The sequence below is a fragment of the Oculina patagonica genome, chromosome 3 (genome assembly GCF_052425735.1).
Source record: "Oculina patagonica isolate OP01 chromosome 3, crgOcupat, whole genome shotgun sequence".
NCBI lineage: Eukaryota > Metazoa > Cnidaria > Anthozoa > Scleractinia > Oculinidae > Oculina > Oculina patagonica.
In genome coordinates, this window is record NC_135760.1 from 16,197,504 (window position 1) to 16,216,280 (window position 18,777).

The 18,777-nt window shown below is 39.3% G+C and overlaps 2 protein-coding genes across 3 annotated transcripts in view; both read left to right on the forward strand.

Moving 5' to 3' along the window:
* Positions 1 to 4,335: 4,335 nt before the first annotated feature.
* The window catches only part of LOC144646950 (cartilage intermediate layer protein 2-like), a 52,071-nt gene continuing 37,629 nt past the window's right edge, over positions 4,336 to 18,777 (forward strand). Inside the window, exons 1-7 of one of the 2 annotated variants that reach the window (XM_078506671.1) lie at positions 4,336 to 4,676; positions 7,425 to 7,560; positions 7,694 to 7,711; positions 8,306 to 8,434; positions 11,085 to 11,126; positions 12,427 to 12,555; positions 12,868 to 13,155. In XM_078506671.1, coding sequence (XP_078362797.1) covers positions 4,641 to 4,676; positions 7,425 to 7,560; positions 7,694 to 7,711; positions 8,306 to 8,434; positions 11,085 to 11,126; positions 12,427 to 12,555; positions 12,868 to 13,155 — 778 coding nt within the window. In that variant the 5' untranslated portion in view covers positions 4,336 to 4,640. Of the gene's footprint in view, positions 4,677 to 5,722; positions 5,850 to 7,424; positions 7,561 to 7,693; positions 7,712 to 8,305; positions 8,435 to 11,084; positions 11,127 to 12,426; positions 12,556 to 12,867; positions 13,156 to 18,777 lie in introns of those variants that run through there. The other variant, XM_078506670.1, reaches the window with a different exon arrangement.
* On the forward strand, positions 13,813 to 15,339 carry LOC144645862 (uncharacterized; the record flags this gene model as incomplete). Its single annotated transcript, XM_078505394.1, has 2 exons — positions 13,813 to 14,533; positions 14,898 to 15,339. Coding segments are annotated over 2 exons (921 nt in total), but the record flags the coding sequence as incomplete, so codon positions are not given.

Genomic DNA, 18,777 nt, shown 5'->3' on the forward strand with positions numbered 1-18,777 from the left:
CTTGTCAGATTTTTGTGGTTAGTAAGAGGGAGGTGTGAAAGCCAAGATGGCCGATGGACGCGTTGTACGAGCTGCGTAAAATTTCGCCCGGGGAAGCCCAGAAAGGCTTCGACATTCAAAAAAAAAGCGCCGCCGAAAACTGAAATAACTAAAGCCTAATATGGAAAATACCGTATGCGTTATCCTGACCTTTTGATGTCGAAACGGCAGGTTCGCTCGCTGAGTTGTGTAGAAGACCCGACTCCGAAGAGAAGACTAAGACTAAAAAGCCAAGAAAAACCTGAGATGACTTCGAGCAAGGATTCCGAAGACCAAGCCTCTTTGAGGATGATTATGGACAAGCTAACCTCTTTGGAATCAAGAATGGAAGACAACTTTTCACAAATGCACTCTCAAATGTCCGAACTAAGATGCGAATTCAAAGAACAAATTGACGGTGTCAAAATCAATATCAAAGAGATCGAAAAATCCCTCGAGCACGCGTGGGCAGTGATCGAAGACGTCCAGCAGGAGGCGAAAACGAATAAAGATTCAAAAAGATCTCACCAGGACATGCTGGACAAGCACACATCGACCATCCAAGAACTCCAAGCGGAGATAAAGCAAATTCGTGCTGACCACGATCAAATGCGACCATCACTCAAAGAGACCCAAGAAAAACTTATCGCTTTAGAGAACTACACCAGAAGAGAAAATCTGAGAATCATGAACATTCCAGAAGCAAGAGAGGAAAATTGTTGGGACATAGTTTATGACATAATAGAGAACGAGCTAAAGTTAAGAACCGAAGATATCAAGTTCCCGGGATCAAGTTTCATGCAGTACACCGTGTCGGTAAAACAGCGTCCCAAACTGATCAAGAAAACTCTACGCCACCACGCCCGCGACCGATAATAGCTATATTCGTTAGCCGAGAACACACAGAACAAGTTCTATCATGACATTAACTCTTTTCATTCTGGCGATGAACAATATATCAAATGCCTATATTAACGTGCATCACACATTAGATGCCTCTCTTAGCTCCTAGCCGCCATAAAGCAAACGTCGCTGCTCTTAGCTAGCTTCCCAATAACATCTGAGGCTTAAGTCTTTGTATCTTGTTTTATTTGCTCCTTGGAAGTTTTTGCCGGGCTTTATAACCATTTTCATTTATTAACCATGGTAAAAGAAAAAGGAAAGCCAAGTTTACACAAGCAATTTTATGTAGCAATTTTTATGTGACAACTTATATTTGCTCTTGTAGATGAGCAAAATTGGTCAATTTTTATGTGACAAATATATTTGTTGACAAGCTAGCATGTTAGCTGTTATGTGACATAAAAGTTGTCACAGGAAAATTGCTCGTGTAGACGACTCGTCACATAACATATGCCAAATATTGCGTCAGCATTTGTGGTTCCCAATCTTCCAATCTCCAACTGGGCACTGTGCGCGCGTATCTCTGCTGTCGAAGGTAATTAAACACGCACTAAACTTTGCACTACCGACATCAATCGACAAATATCTGTTGTGTTATCTACACGATCAAAGATATTTGTCACATGAAAATTGCCTGTGTAAACCCAGCTAAAAAGCAATGATAATTAACGGCTATCGGTCTGGCAAAAGTAAGGTTTTGCGAATTGTACAAGGAGCAACTGCAAAATACCCCGCAAATGAAAATCATCAAGTCGGAACTCTATGGGGAACGAGAAGAAAAACAACTTGAGAACTATTGTTATTCGATAAGATGCAAATGAGTTGATATTCCACGTCGCTGAGATATTAGGGAGCTTTAGCAAACCACGAATTTAAATCATGGTTCATGTCTTGGCCGTTCTCTGGGAAACAACAGCGTGTAATGACCTAGTTTTGCGTATATTGGAGAACGTGAACAATGACATCTAAATTTTCGTGTTTCTATCTGGGAATGAACTGTAACGATAGGTTTTTGGCTCTGAAGTGCACTAAATGCACGGAAACGGATAACCAGCAGGGGCGCTGTTTAACGGACGGCTTGGACGGTTTTGACAGGGAAGAAAGCAGGTAGAGCACAGGCTCGCTGCACGGCACTCGTTACTCAATGCCAGAGGTACAGGGTTGTTAGCTTCTTTATCAGTCGGACAGCGTTTCAGCAGCAGTAAGACACTCAAGGATTAGGAACTTCTCTTGACTCTTTATTGCATCTGGACTAAACAACTCTTGACAGCTGTAGGAAACTCAAATGTTGTACAGTACAGGGCTACTTATATACGCTTACAGTGTGGCAATTAACGACAGGTGAACTACAAGTTCAAATAAGGATTTCAACAAAATATGAATCTTGCGTACGGTCAAGGCTAAATCAACAATTGTGTAACTTAGAACATCACTTCGCAATACTTCTCATTATCTTAATATTAACCATTAGATCTTGTCAAACATATCAGCTGGAGCTAGTTCCTAAACCAATAGATACACTGAAAACCTCTGGATAATCGCAAGATTCAAGAGTAAAATATAAATTCATTTTGCACCAGGCGTTGTCCTCGGCGTCGCCGTCGTTATTGCTAAAGCTCCCTACTTCTCTCTGACGTGAGACATCACTGAGGCAAAAGGCTGTAAAGGCAAAAATATCTCGGTGGCGTGAAACAATCGGCGCACAATCAGCTCTTTGTTCGCATTCTACACGCATGCATGCATTAATGACCTCATTAATACAATGTTTTGGTTGACGTCTTTGTTAGCAACGGCTCGATTGACTTGATTTACACCGTTTCCTAGCACTGCTACATCTTCAAGGAAAAGTGCCGGCTTTCTTCACTCTTGCCCTCGACCATAGTTAGTACTACTAACTATGCTTTAAATAAGCCATTTTCGTTTAAAACGTACGTTGCGGTTCGCTTTTGAATCCGCAATTGTATTTTCTGCCAAAAAGCCAAAATACGCGCAATGTCTGTATTGAGTCGGCAGGCGCAGAGTACTTGACGAATGGTCGAAGAGGATTGGGTCATAGACCACACGACCATCTTGCTGATGCCAGCATTTTGAAAAAAAAAAAAAATTATTTTCGGACTGAGTACATTGCTTCGTTATCGGTGATTAAAGACGCTGGAATGGCCTTAAATCACCAGAAATGTTTACGGCCACTTTTCCGCTATAAATTGCAGAAATTGTGACATAATGTCTTATCCTGGACTGGTTATATATAATTACTTATCCATTTTAAAACATCAACGAAGGGATCACGTACACACATCGCATACACAGCGCAAATGTTGTGATTTAATTTATCTTTGGATTAAAATTGTTGCAAACCAGTTTGTTTTTCAATTTTTATTATCTCAAATTCATTAGCACTGAGTCTAATAAAGGAAAAAATCAAACCGGTTGAAAAACTCAACCAAAGATAAATTTGAACCACGACATATACACATTACACTGATATGAAGCGGATATTTAAAATTACGTTCTAAAATATGGAGGAACAGATGAATTAGTGAAGCAAAATTAATCAAATTATTACCTAAATCCCACTTGATATTGCGCTAGAGAGCTAGAAAAAAAAAAAAACAGTTAGACGTATTTAGGGCGTATATATTTCCAACATACGCATATAGCCGTCGCATTTGCTCGTTGTAATTTTTAATTGTTTTCGAGCTTAAAATAAAAAAAACAATAAAAAATTCCAACGAGCAAATGTGACGGCTAAACCCGTATGTTGTAAATAAATACACTCTTAATATTATCCGCTGATGAACAATGATTGTTGCTGAGGATAAGTTGAAATATTTTGGTCAACAAAAATCCAGCGTGTTGCCATGGCGATAAAACATGTGCAAGCAATTCCTGTTTTCTTCTTTACAAAGTGGGTTTTCGGCCATTGAAAAGGAAGGAAAAAATGCATTGAATGATACATTGATTTATTATATATTGTATATATTGTCCCGATGCGAAATGCGAGGCAAATAACGATATTGAAAATATAATGCGAATATTTTACGATAATACAAACGTTAAATGATATTTTGGACTTTCATGATATAAATTTTTTTGCGAGTTTTGAATAATTTTATCCTAATACTATCGACCTCAGATTTCAGTTCCAGGGTATTGACAAATAAAAGTGTTTATCCAGCCTGCCTAGCAGTCATTTTCATTTACGCAAAAAATGTGTGCGGGCCTGTACGTGAGATTGAGCAAAACAAAAACGGGAAAGGGGGAGGGGAGGGGAGAGAAAACGCAGAGTAGGCGATTTCTACCTCAGTATTGACATAAAGAATTTTAACGAAACCTTTACATTTACTTGTGTAGCCCGCTATAGAAGACAAGTTGTTAGGAATTGAAAGTTAAAGCTCCGTGATAAAAGAGATTTGTCGGCTAACTACCTTTTGACTATTTTTCAGATATGGTATCTGTGGTATTTTCGTGCCGTGTGCACACACCGCCGTCCTGAATATTAAATCCGCTATACGGGTCCATTATAAATCGTATATTCGTTTTATCTCATGGTATACCGCTGGAAATTATTAATGCACGGGATAGTGTACTTATTTATTTCTTAAACCGTCGAAATGGCGCCACACGTCTCTACGTCTGCTTACATAACAGACTGCTATATAAGCCTGCTATAACTTTTGAAGTATTGGCATTTCACGCAAACCTCGTAGAGGGAACTGATGCCGGAAATTCTTAGGCCAGCTAGGATTTTACAGGTAAAGAGTATGTTATGTTTTACCATGAGACTTTCGGTTTTACGAAATGAAGCATCTGCAATAAAGCTCAGTCAGTTAAATATGTCGTATGACTGCACGGTGACACGGTAGGCTTGTGCCAGTTGAATGCTATACGCACTTGTAGTAAGTAAAGACAAGCTACGTTAGACGTGGAAAGATTGTTACAGGTATATTTGTTTCAAAACAAAGAGGGGATCGAATACAAAGATTAATTATCCTCGCAAGAAAAGGATAAAAAACAATCAACGTTTTACCTAACGCCCCAATACAAACTATTTCTAATGTTGGGGTCCGATTGTCTCTTTACTGATTTTAAAAACATCAAAGGGGTGTTGCCTTTCCTTTATCATTAACTGACTCAAGACAAGAGAAGTAGTAAACTTTATTTATACACGGTATCAATTTACATTTGCATGCTCTTCCATCGGGCCGTGTCTATAAACAATACATTAATTACTTAATTAAGATAATTAAATTGACTTCTAATTATATGTGCAAGATACTTACTTTGTTATGCGATAAGTACATGGTTTAAAAGAGTTAAGAGTAGGCTGCATCTTAGCACCCAAAGGCAAGCTGTTAAAGAGAAAAGAAAGGCGATATTTAGAGCTTCGTTTGCATGCTTCAGTACTCGGTTTAGAAACCAAAAGGTTATATTTTGAATTTCTTAGATAATATGCTAGTGGACACTTGATACAGTTTTAAAGGTAATGTTTAAGCGAGTCGGAGAAATATTATGGAGAGCCTTAAATAGAATAATTGCTAGTTGTTTTCGTGTTTTGAACGCTCTTGCTCAGGTCGAGGTCACTGAGTAAAGTGGAAGATCTAAAAAGTGATTAAACATGCAGCCCTGGCCTATTTTTAAAGTTTTTTCGAGCCTCTCAGACTGACACACAACTATGCAGCCCAAAATGGAGCTACAATAATTCAAGTACGGTTAAGTACTTGGTATACCGCTGGAAATTATTAATGCACGGGATAGTGTACTTATTTATTTCTTAAACCGTCGAAATGGCGCCACACGTCTCTACGTCTGCTTACATAACAGACTGCTATATAAGCCTGCTATAACTTTTGAAGTATTGGCATTTCACGCAAACCTCGTAGAGGGAACTGATGCCGGAAAACCTTAGGCCAGCTAGGATTTTACAGGTAAAGAGTATGTTATGTTTTACCATAAGACTTTCGGTTTTACGAAATGAAGCATCTGCAATAAAGCTCAGTCAGTTAAATATGTCGTATGACTGCACGGTGACACGGTAGGCTTGTGCCAGTTGAATGCTATACGCACTTGTAGTAAGTAAAGACAAGCTACGTTAGACGTGGAAAGATTGTTACAGGTATATTTGTTTCAAAACAAAGAGGGGATCGAATACAAAGATTAATTATCCTCGCAAGAAAAGGATAAAAAACAATCAACGTTTTACCTAACGCCCCAATACAAACTATTTCTAATGTTGGGGTCCGATTGTCTCTTTACTGATTTTAAAAACATCAAAGGGGTGTTGCCTTTCCTTTATCATTAACTGACTCAAGACAAGAGAAGTAGTAAACTTTATTTATACACGGTATCAATTTACATTTGCATGCTCTTCCATCGGGCCGTGTCTATAAACAATACATTAATTACTTAATTAAGATAATTAAATTGACTTCTAATTATATGTACAAGATACTTACTTTGTTATGCGATAAGTACATGGTTTAAAAGAGTTAAGAGTAGGCTGCATCTTAGCACCCAAAGGCAAGCTGTTAAAGAGAAAAGAAAGGCGATATTTAGAGCTTCGTTTGCATGCTTCAGTACTCGGTTTAGAAACCAAAAGGTTATATTTTGAATTTCTTAGATAATATGCTAGTGGACACTTGATACAGTTTTAAAGGTAATGTTTAAGCGAGTCGGAGAAATATTATGGAGAGCCTTAAATAGAATAATTGCTAGTTGTTTTCGTGTTTTGAACGCTCTTGCTCAGGTCGAGGTCACTGAGTAAAGTGGAAGATCTAAAAAGTGATTAAACATGCAGCCCTGGCCTATTTTTAAAGTTTTTTCGAGCCTCTCAGACTGACACACAACTATGCAGCCCAAAATGGAGCTACAATAATTCAAGTACGGTTAAGTGATAGCTTTATAGTTCATAATAAGAGTCGCACGGGAAACCAAGTTCCTGACACGTTTGATAGCGCCGAGGCCGGAAGATGCCTTTTTGACAATATTGTCAATATGGTAGTCCCACGATAAGTTCTCATCAATACCAACATACTTGAAGGTAACTTTTAAACAACAAAGTCAACTCGCAATATTGGTCTCTTCACCTTACATTGCATGCATTTGACTCAGTGGTGTTAAATTCTTTGAATGTGGTTCATTATTGATTGGAAAAAAAATTGTTGAACAGTTTTGAACCAAGTATGAAAGGCTATAATCGAGAAGTGGCGAAAACTATGATATGTATATTTCTGATCAGTTATATACAACATGTGGAATAGAAATGGAAAATAAAGACCTTAAGGCGTTTGAATGAAAGAACGACGCATGTTAAAGCTCCTATGAGGCTATAGTTAAAAACTTTTGTAGTGCATAGTATATAGCTTTGAATATTTTCTCTCAAAATACATTGGAAAAGAATTGACAGACGTCCCGACTCCTAACGGTTTTTCGATTTACAAAACGGCTTCTTTGCTTAGAATATTAATTCCAACGGTGTTCTTTATTCTTTTCTTTTTTAACAGAAGACAATGTACGTGTTTTATGTTGTTTTCTTTTTCGTCGCATCCCAAGTGTTCTGTGATGTTGTGTCATGGAATTCCTTTCCAGAACTTCCTGACGAAATCACTTTGGACAAATATCAGGTCGAAAAACGCCAACGTAAGTGTTTTTCAGATGGCGTTGTGTATTTGTGTGATTTCATCCCGCACCCTTTTTGCATTTTTTATCATCATTCGCTCTATTAGTTTTAAAAATAAATTTATATTTGTTTTCCTTTTGTTTTTCGTTTTAGTTCCCGGTGCTCTACGGGGTGAGTTTTGTAATCGCTATTTGTTTTCGTGTGAAGATGTTGTCCTACTGAGTTAATTTGAGTACACCTGCGTGGGAGAGGTAGGAGGTGAGGGGTGGGTGGAAAGTACTCAAAAACATTTTATACAGGGAGGCTCATCTCAGAGATCTGATCCCTTACACTTTTATACACCATTTTAAATAGAAAAGATGACACTTCCGTATACCTACGATAGGAAAATACAACCCCTTTTACACAACTTCAGAAGAGGTATTCTCTTTTCTTACTTTTGGACTTAATTAACCCATTCAACTACATGGAAGATACGAGCGTTTTTTAGTCGTGAAATCCCTATCCTTTTATAGACCTTCAGCCCGAAAAAGGTACATCTTTCGGGAGGAGCCTACTTGTATAGTATAGTCCAATAGAGGGACCGGGGGGGGGGGGGGGGGTCACAGTTCTCTCTGTTGATCTCAATACTGGGATTAAGATCATTATCAGTTATCTCTTGTACATATTGTTTGTCAGATAAAAACCACTAATTGTCCCTCTCTCTAATCAAATTAAAAATTAAAGTTATTTTTATTTATTGTGGTACTTATATTTACTCCTCAGAGTGTACCGCAGAAGAGCTGAATGAACCTCCCAGTTGTGCTGGTTATCAGCAGTTTGGTTTTTGTGATTTAAGCCGTGACGTAGTACCTTTCATGAGGGCGTGTAACGTTACCTGTGGAATCTGTCAACGTAAGTTGAATACAAAATTAAAATATCGAAACTTGAAAAAAGGGACTCGAAACGTTTGGTAGCCGCACGCGCGCCATTAGTCTTCAAAATCAGTAATCTGCTTGGAGAAATGACACAGAATTTTCAGAGATACAAGCAACATTTAGCATTTGCGCTAATTGGAAAACTTAAGGAAGCGTCCGTGATAAGAATAAGAAATTTTTAAACTTTGATCATTTCACATGTAATATGAGCTGTAAGTAACCCTCAGGTAGTATAGAGCCGGGTCGGGGTGTCAAAGATAACGTTTGAACTATTTTTGTCATTTTGACCAAAATAGCTTAATAGGTACTGTTCGAAGTAAACAAACAAGCGGTCTGGGCCCGGTTGTTCAAAACTCCGATTAGCGCTAATCCGCGATTAAATATGCTAATCGGCGATTAAAATTTAACCTGCGATTAGATTGCGTTGCTCAAAGCCCGATTAGCGATAACCGACGATTAAACTAAGGGTTAAATTTAACCCTCCTCGCTCGGTAGTTTAACTTCTTAATCGGCCGATTAAACTGGAAAAAGATGGCGGACTTGTTGTTTGTGAGACAAAGACGCCTGCTAAATTATCAATATAACGAAACAATACTGGCTTGTTGCGATCAAGAATCCGATCAAGAACTACGACCGTTGTCTTTAAAATAGTTTTATTTACTTTTTGCTGTACATTTCTTTTCTGTGTAAGCCTTATTTTAAGCTTTATAAAACAATAAATACAATACAAAAACAAGAACTACGGCCTTGGTACGGCAGAGCGTCTATAAATAATTCAATACATCCAGTAAATTACAAACCTCGTAGGGGAGATTTACGAAGCGTGGTCATGCTCTGAAACCAATTGTCCAAATGCTAGTCATCACTATGATTTAATGCGAGTGGAAACATGATTATTTTCGAATCGGACCAGTTAGTTTTACGTCGCCGCAGCTGTTTTCTTTTTACCACATGCGACATTGCGGACGCCATATTGGAAACCATCGCAGTGTTTACTCAAGGAGAATTGCATTTTGGGATACTAATCGTCGATTAGCGAGACAATACAAGTGGTTTTACACCAAATACTAACCGTTAATCTGCGATTAACTAATCGAGCCTCTAATCAGGCTTTGAACAACGTTCTAGTTCCACTGATTAGCTAACCCGGTGTTGGTGATTTTAATCGACGATTAGGCTTAGTCGTTGGTTAGTTAAAAGGGAGCAGGGAAGGCGCAGTGGTGAGAGCGCTCGCCTCCCACCAATGTGGCCCGGGTTCGATTCCGGTTCCTGTGGGTTGAGTTTTTTGTTGGTTCTCGTCCCTGCTCCGAGGGTTTTTCTCCGGGTTCTCCGGTTTTCCTCCCTCCACAAAAACCAACACTTCCAAATTCCAATTCGATCTGGAATCAGTGGGATCAAGAAGAGCCACCTAGTGGAAGATCCCACTTTAAATTCCCATTTTTTATTTTTAGGTAGTTTAACCGGAGTTTTGAACAACCGAGCCCTGATTGGCAAAATATAGCAGCTGATGTTAACCCTCGGACGTACAAGCAAATTCATACCCCCACCATCGTACAAGGGGAGGGGGGGAAGGAACCCCTCCCCGCAGTTTTCGTTCTATTAAGGCTCAGCGAAATTATTTTGCACTGAGAAGAAAGCCCAATTTTTGGCAAGACCAGCTCGTAGTTATGACGTCATGGCAACGTGAAGTATCATGAACACATGGTTGACATATCAAAATTTTCGCAAGGGATGGATAAACAGCTACTGAAAGTTTCAGCTTTGTAGAGTAAATCTTTTTTCTCCAAAATTCGAAAAAACTTTTCATGGGGGGGGGGGGGAGGGGGTGGCAATCACCCCTCCTTGTACGTCCGAGGGTTAATCACTGTATGGCAAATGCGTCAGCTTAAAAGAGACAAACTTTAGAAACAAGTTTCGATCGCTGATTTTATGAATTGAGAGAAGCCCTTTTATTCTTAATTCTATACAGTTTTGAGCTAATGAGAATTGGAAGAACTCGAAAAAAGTTGTGGAACACAAGGGGTAGGCGAATGCATCCCCAAAAACGTTCTGTTCCGATCGCCCAAATATTCACTCAAAAGCTAACGTTACGCCTCCCACCCCATCGTTTTACAGTTTTCTTAAAGTGCTACTATTTAATTATATGACCAAATTGGTATATCTTAAAAACTTGATTATCTTTGTAACAAAAAGAGATATTTGAAAATAGTAAACAGTATTTTTCTTCTTGCGCAGACTACATTAGTTATGTTTTAGAGTGGCTTAGATTCAGGGCATCATAGTATGGATTATGTATAGTTGGACATCTGTTGACCCCAGCATTTTACAATGCTGACGAATTTTATTATCTTGAAGTATAAATAAAGATTTTATTATTATTATTATTATTATTATTATTATTAAAATTATTAGTTTTATGATATCTTTCAAATTAACTAAAAGGAGCAATAGAAAAATAGCATATTAAAAGGAGACAAGACACGTCAGCATGATTTGTCTCACCTTTATTTAAATTTGCAATTTGGGCATTTTTTTGATGTATTGTTTTTTCAGTTAAGCTCGTTTTTTCTATTTCCTTTTTTTTTTTTTTTGCTTTTCTGACAAGATTATTTTTGTCTTTATTTTAGCGCCAACACCACCACCCCCAACAACACCACCACCGCCCCCGGGTAAGTTTTTAGCTTTCAGTCTTGTAGAATTTAGTATTTTCGTTAAATATCAGTTACATACAAAAGAAATTGAAATTATGTGTTTTGGAAGAACCATCTTTCTTGTCTATCTCAACGAATTGATCTCATTGAAAGTCCGCAACATACAAAAAGAGCTCTGGAGAAATTCGGATTCCTTTTATTTGGTGCATAAAGGTGTATAAGCGTTATGTTTTCATTTTCGTTTGCATTTAAGTCGCTTATTATATAACGGACAACAACATCAAAATAGTTTTTCCTCGCGAAGCGAGGCCGAAGGCCGAGCGTAGCGGGGTGTATAATTTTGTCCCTCAAAAGGATCAGGCGGGATGAAATCTCGTGTGGAGTTTACGGTCATATATATTTCTATATATATATATTTGTGAGCTTGGTGTGTGGCGGAAATGACGTCACACGGCCGCCGCGCGCTGGTGGCCTAATGGTAAGGCGTCGAACTTGAAATCAGATCTTCGGAACTGAGGTCGGGGGTTCGAATCCGGCTAGGGTTTTTTTTTTTTTCTTTTTTTTTTCTTTTTTTTTTGTGAGTTCGAATTCTGAGCCTTTCATTTTTATCGTTTTTCTTTTCGGATTAAAATAACATTGATCTCCACATAATACTCCCTCAACGCCTATTCAGGCTATAAATCTTTCATCGCCATCAGGGGCGCGCGGGCGGAGGCTTCGAATCCTCCTGCCGTTCGTTCTTCTTCTTTTTTTTTAATGCCATCAAATAAATGTCCAAAATGCGACTATCCAATAATTTGTCAATGATTTTGAAAATAGCCTGCGTTTCCCAACGCTTTATACCTCTTTACGAACCAGAAAAAGCCACCATCTTCAAAGCGGAGTAGACCCTGGGAACGAGGGTGTCGCGGCCATGCCCGTTGAAATTTCTAACAAATATATCTTTCTGCCTACTGTGGAAAATTGAATATGTACAATTCAATAAATGTTCAACTTCAAATAATCCACTCCTTATTTATAACACCCCCCCCCCCCCTCCCCCAACCCAGAGCTTCGCGAGGCCCTGCGAGTCACGTATTACTAGTTTAATATTATTTGACGTTTAGAATAACTGTTGAAAATAATACCTACACCAGCTTTAGTGCAAGAGAAAGTGTCGAAAAGCTTTTAAGACCAAAATTTGTGAAAGCAGGCGCGATCGTGTTCTATCCGCGAATCGGCTATTGGAGAACCAATCGGATTCTCGCATTTCAATTGAACAACATGAATATGACAGAGACTTCTTGTTTTCTTATTTTCTACATTTATTTACTCTCAGTATGCACCCCAGAAGAGCTGGTCGAGCCTTCCAGTTGTGCTGGCTATAGGGTACTTGGTTTTTGTGATTTAAACCGTGACACATTTCCTTTCATGAGGGCGTGTAACCTTACCTGCGGAATTTGTCAAGGTAAGTATCACATTTGGGTGTCAAAGACCCTATGAGGGTCTACTTTAAAAAAACCTTAATATAATTTTAGTATTTTCATTAATTTTAGGGCCATTTAAATACGCAAGTGAAAATCCTTGATTGATTCTTGCGCAATATAAGTTCATTAATTGTTACTATTATATTATTATTATTATTATTATTATTATTATTATTATTATTAGTTTTCCATGTACACAGGGATCGATAAGGGCTTGAGTAACATAAACGTTGAACACCCTTAATTCACCCAAATTTGCTTTCCGATTAATCTTTTTTAAATTTCTATTTCAGCACCACCGCCGACAACTACGCCACCCCCGACGACTACGCCACCCCCGACGACTACGCCGCCCCCGACGACTACGCCACCCCCGACAACTACGCCCCCCCCCCCACCCCCGACGACTACGCCACCCCCGACGACTACGCCACCCCCGACGACTACGCCGCCCCCGACGACTACGCCACCCCCGACGACTACGCCACCCCCGACGACTACGCCACCCCCGACGACTACGCCGCCCCCGACAACTACGCCACCCCCGACGACTACGCCACCCCCGCCACCTCCTCTGCCAGGTGAGCTTTTAAATGGTGTATGCATCTTGCTTTTTACCCATATACGATGAGCGACAAAAGTCCTTGAGACAGTTGGTTGGAATATATACTAAATTTAACATTTTTTCACTTCAGATCCATTGCAGCTTGTGAACCACACCCCCTCTCCCTTTTCAATGCTGTACACAAACGCGGCAAGTCTTGCAGATAGTAAATACAATATTGTTTTTTTGGGGGCCACTTTTAACTTGAGCCACTTTTAACTTGAGAAAGGGCCAAAGACAATACAAAGAACCGGATCCTGGAGGATCTGATCAGCAAAATGTTTAAATATAAACAAATAAAAAACAGAAAGGCTGACCGTACGGAAGGCGGATTGAACAACACTACTATAATATCCTTCCAATATTTCGTTGGGCACGGCCTGATTCTTCATCACGGATTCGGTATATTTCCAATACTTTTTTTCTGTTGGTGTAATTTTTTTTGAACGTAATGTTGAGATTTTTCGGCTTTTTTTCATTTTTTTCTCAAGCCTTTTTCCCCGAGTTTCAAGCATTTTGTCCGAAGAATTTCGGTGCTGTAGGGGCTGCAGCCACCATGTCTCCCTTCCCCCAACCTCTTATGCCTTTGAATCCATGACAAGTAAAACGAAATTTTCCGATTTGACTCTACCTATCTTCATGCAAATTAAAAGAATTCCTGTTAAATTTATGCAACTGCATAAACATCTTCAAGAAAATAACTAAAGTAAATAATTTTAATTTTTGCGTTACAGGGTCCGTTAATATAACCTTGGTAGTATTTTCTGGTGTTCCTGATCCACAGTGGCGGGTTAATTTGTCCGACTTTAATGGGTCAGACTATCAAGCAATCCAAAATAATAGCCTCAGTCCAGACTGCATACCTGCAAAACTCGGATACAAAGGATTCTTAGTGGGGGACGCTGGAAGTGAGCGACTGATTGTCGGTATAAATGACTCTTTAATCGTCAATCTGCAACAGGTTTTGCTTAGTACAATGCCAGATGGGTTGATACCCAACGAAGTACGCCAGCGTGTTTTAGATGAAATTGGTAACGTATCGCCGGCTGCAGATTGTTTTCTGACGAGACGTAAACGTGTTGCAGTTCCGTTTAGTCCAGGTCCGTGGAACAACGTTCCTAGTACTAGACGTAACAACAACTGCTACAACTGGGCAAATATCCAAATCACGAATACCTATGCACAGCCTGGAAGAGGAGGTGGACAAATCTTTAACCCGCTGAATGGCAGCGCAGTTCGCGATGCTGCAGTACGTGATGGCTTGCTGTTTCCCACTCCCCAACCTGGGCCTGCAGAGCCTGTCCCCGGGCCTCCTCTTGGACTACAGCTCCTCGTGGCACTTTTTGTTGACCCAGGTGAGTACAGACTTGTGATTGACAAAATGGATCCCACTGTGATTCTTTCAGGTGCTAAAAATAAAATATTTGAACTTTTTATGCATAAAATGAGACGGCGGAGCGTAGTTTAAATTTTTGAGAAGAGGAAGGGGGGGGGGGGGGGGGGGGTGCTGGGGGTGGGTTTGTGTTGGCGGCTTGAAAATGAGCGCCGGAAGCGCCAGAAGAGAAGGGGGCTCTGAAAACATAGATGTTATAATTAGAAGAAAAGCTTAATTGTGGGCGCTTTCTGAAAAAAAAGAGGTGCCTTATCATGACTATATTCCAGGCAGAAAAAACAACACGAGGTATTTTTCTAAATACTTTCCCTTGGCCTCTTCTTCAGGTATCGATTACCACTGGTACCTTTTGAATGAAGGCGGATTATGGTCTCACAAACCTGGTCAAACCAGAGTCATACAAACGGACGAGGAGGGAAATAACATCACTGATCCAAGACAGGCTGACAAAGGACTGAATTGGAATTATCAATTTGTTGGTTTTATGATAAGTGAGGTCACTTTAGGAGTGGTCACGATTGCATGAGTTGTTCCCTCACAAATAGATTTATAATCGTAAGGGGAAGTCTAATACTATAATCTTTGGTGTACTAAAAATTAAGGAAAACGTAACAACAACAAGTTTGGTAGCAAAGGCTTTTTGAGGCAGGAAGGAATGTATGTTAATATAAGTGGTGCGATGAAAACAATTTAACAAATAAGTAAAGAATATGTACCTAATGATCTGTAATGCCATTGTTTTTTAATAAAAGAGACCTCTTACACAAACTTGTCATTTTTTTAATAAGCCGGCAGTGTCACGTAACCCCGTCTTAGACAAAAGAAGCTCTAATTTGCGACCACATCTCAGACTTAAGAGTGAATTGTATACCCCATCAAATACGGGAAATGAAGGGGATGTTTTTATTCTTATATTTTTTTTTACCACAATACTCCAACATCTGCTATTTATTTTCGCACACTTCAAAACGACCCGATTTAGCTAAGCAGAAAAATATAAAGTTATTATAACTTTTTCCCATGGAGCGACTCCATCTCAGACTATGAGGCTTTTTTTTGACCTATTTTTGACCTGGAAGGTCAAAAATGGGACCCCTTCCGACGGCACATACACGTATAGTGTATATAAGTTAGTGTTCCCCCTCCCTCCGGCGTAGTGCATTAGCTTAGTATACAGCTAATTCCTGCCCAGAAAGGTTGTCGGAAAAAAGCTCAAGAGTGCACGCGACAAGTCCGAAAGGTTTGCTGGGTATTCGCTTCAGTTTTGCATATTGACCTAGAGGAAATATACATGTTTGTATTTTTGCGCGTAAAGATCTTGTTTTTCCTCTAAGAAGGCCTATTTCTGTAGCTTTACTTTTACAAATGCAGGTCTTTGAGATTTAAAATTTCTTCTAAAATTCAGGGCGGCTAAACCACATGTCTGAAGAGAAAGAAGACGTGCAAATTTGCGTTTGTCGTGTCGTTCTTCTCATTCTCAATGGTATTCACACATGCAGTAGCTCTCAACTTCTACCATACTACTTTTTGGTCTTGACGCGTGCACTTTTGTGCTTTTTTGCAACAACCTTTCTCGAATTAGCTGTACATTGTAGGTGATTGTATTAAAACAAAAGAGTTTACGACAATCCTTGATGTGATTTCTTATGTTTTCTTCCCCCAAGCATCGGAGACAAGTTAGAATTTTAACGTTATCGAAATTGGCCTATTATGCTACCCTGAAGTGCACACAGGTTGAAGTCGTCTTCTATATTTTATTTGGTACTGTTCTCGGCTCGACAAAATTGCGTGACTTGCCTGCATTTTTTTTCTAAAGAGACTTACAACTGCATTGGTGGCGAGTTCAAGAGGACTTGTAGCCGACATCATTGCGACCAGTTCTTTACACTCACAACCTTTTTTGCATGTGCGTGGGGGTAGGAAGGGGTAGGTGGGATCTTTGACTGATTGGTTGTTGTGGCACAAATAAACTGCCAACAAGTAAACCAATATGCAAAGCATATAAAAAGTCATTCTATCGGCATAAATAATGGCATGCATTGACATGATGTTACCTTCCGAAATAACGAGGAATGTCAGTAACTGATCAAATATGACTACCTGAAGGTGCATTCTCAGCAGGGTACAGCATCGAGCAAGACGAGAAACCTTTAAAAATACCGGTAGAAATTTTTTTGTCGTTTCGAGTCGTTTGACATAAATCTAACACTCGTTTGGCAACCTAAATGGCCAAGAATGCAACCAGCTTCTATGAAACACTTACCTTCATAGTACGGTTTACTTCGAAAGTTCTCAAAGCTCGTTGAGTTCGTTGAAGATTGTGTTTACCACCCGCGTTACACAAACACGGAATAAATAAAGTTATCTTATCTTATCTTATCTTATCTTACGTGAAGCATGCCGGTTCATATCAGCGGTCAACCTCGTTCCCAAAATACAACGAAGTCGGGGGGGGGGGGGGGGAATGCAGGTGGTTCGGAAGTCGGGAATCAAGGCGATGTCGTTCCAAAATACAAATAGCATTTTATTACGAGAGTATTGATAATTCAAATTTTGGATTTAAGATTTTTTTCAGCAATTTTTATTTTATAAATCTATTCCTGACGTTAATCAACAGCATTCACCCCATCCCCCACCCCAGCGTTTTTGACGGACTTTGCATGACTTTTCATATTTTTCAGGCTGGTAAGTGTTGCTCGGATGTAAAAAGTGTTATTAGTATAAACCACACAAGTGAATTGTGCTTTTCGCGCGTGCTGATTGGTTAACTCGGAGGTGATTAGCAAAGTACTATTCACCTCCTAGAATCTAAAGAAAAACAAACTGCCTTCGCGCGTCGCTTTGTTTACCGAAAGTGATGTTTTGGTCCGCTAGTTATTCAACTTGTGTGGTATGTACTAAAACAATTATTCACCCCAGAGTCGGTGAATGTGGTGGATATTTACCACGCTCACTCCACTTCGGTGAATAATTGTTAATTATAGTACTATTTGGGAAAAGCGCGCGCTATGGTTGATTAATTTGGCGTCTACTATATGTGTTTTATGGGTAGATGCTGATTGATTGAGTGCACTCACTGTGGCGTTTAGCATTTGTTAACCGCCCCAAAGGCTAGAGACTTGGAATTGAGCACTTGGAGTTTTTTTTTACCTTGGCTACGGCCCTGCTCCTGCGGAGAGGCTACGAAAGAGTGTCTAGCGTCGGCACCGGCGTTCCAAGGATAAAAGTAGCTTTTACAAGATTATACACTACGATAATATTTGTTATTTACCTTTGCCTTGTTTAGTACCAGATTTTAACATTTTTTTCTTTTACTTGACTTTATTCCTTAATATAAATACGTTTTCATTTTTAACCAGTCATGCAAAGTCCGTCAAAAACGTTGGGGTGGGGGATGGGGGTGAATTCTGTTGAGTAATTTAAGGAATAGATTTATTGAATTCTTAACTCCAAGTCCAAAATTCGAAATTTCAATACTCTTGTAATAAAATGCTATTTGTATTTGATTAACGACAACGCCTTGACTCCTAAACCGCCTGCCCTCCCCCCTCCCCTCTTCCCTCAACTTAGTTGCATTTACCGCTGACATAAACCGGCATGCCTCACGTGTTTGTGTAACGCAATCTGATCAATGGCGGGTGGTAAACACAATCTTCAACGAACTCAACGAGCTTTGAGAACTTTCGAGGTAAACTGTACTCTGAAGGTAATTGTTTCTATAGAAGTTGATTGCATTCTTGGCCATTTAAGTTGCCAAAGGAGTGTTAGATTTATGTCAATTGGTGACTAATGTGACAAACGACAAACAATTTTCTATCGTATTTTTACAGGGGGCCCAGGCTCACGCTTTGACAACTCGGTCAAAATGGCGGCGTCAAAATTATAAGGATTTGTATGAAGCTTTTTAGCAAAAAATTATTTCGAAAGATAATATAACAAACAGCTAGTAAAGTTCGCCTTTTACATCATATGTTGTCTCTGTCTTGTTTCTTGACTATTTTAAAGCATTCAAACCCTATTTAACCGATATTTTTAATTTTAGTTTACTCTTACCTAAATTTATTCAAGGGTGAACACTTGCGACGCTCGATAAACACATCGAGTCTTAACCATTGTTTTAAAAATAATTAAGTTAGCAGAAGAAAATGTATGCAACAAGAAGTTTGCATAATTACAGAATTTAGTGATCTAACCGAAATAAATACT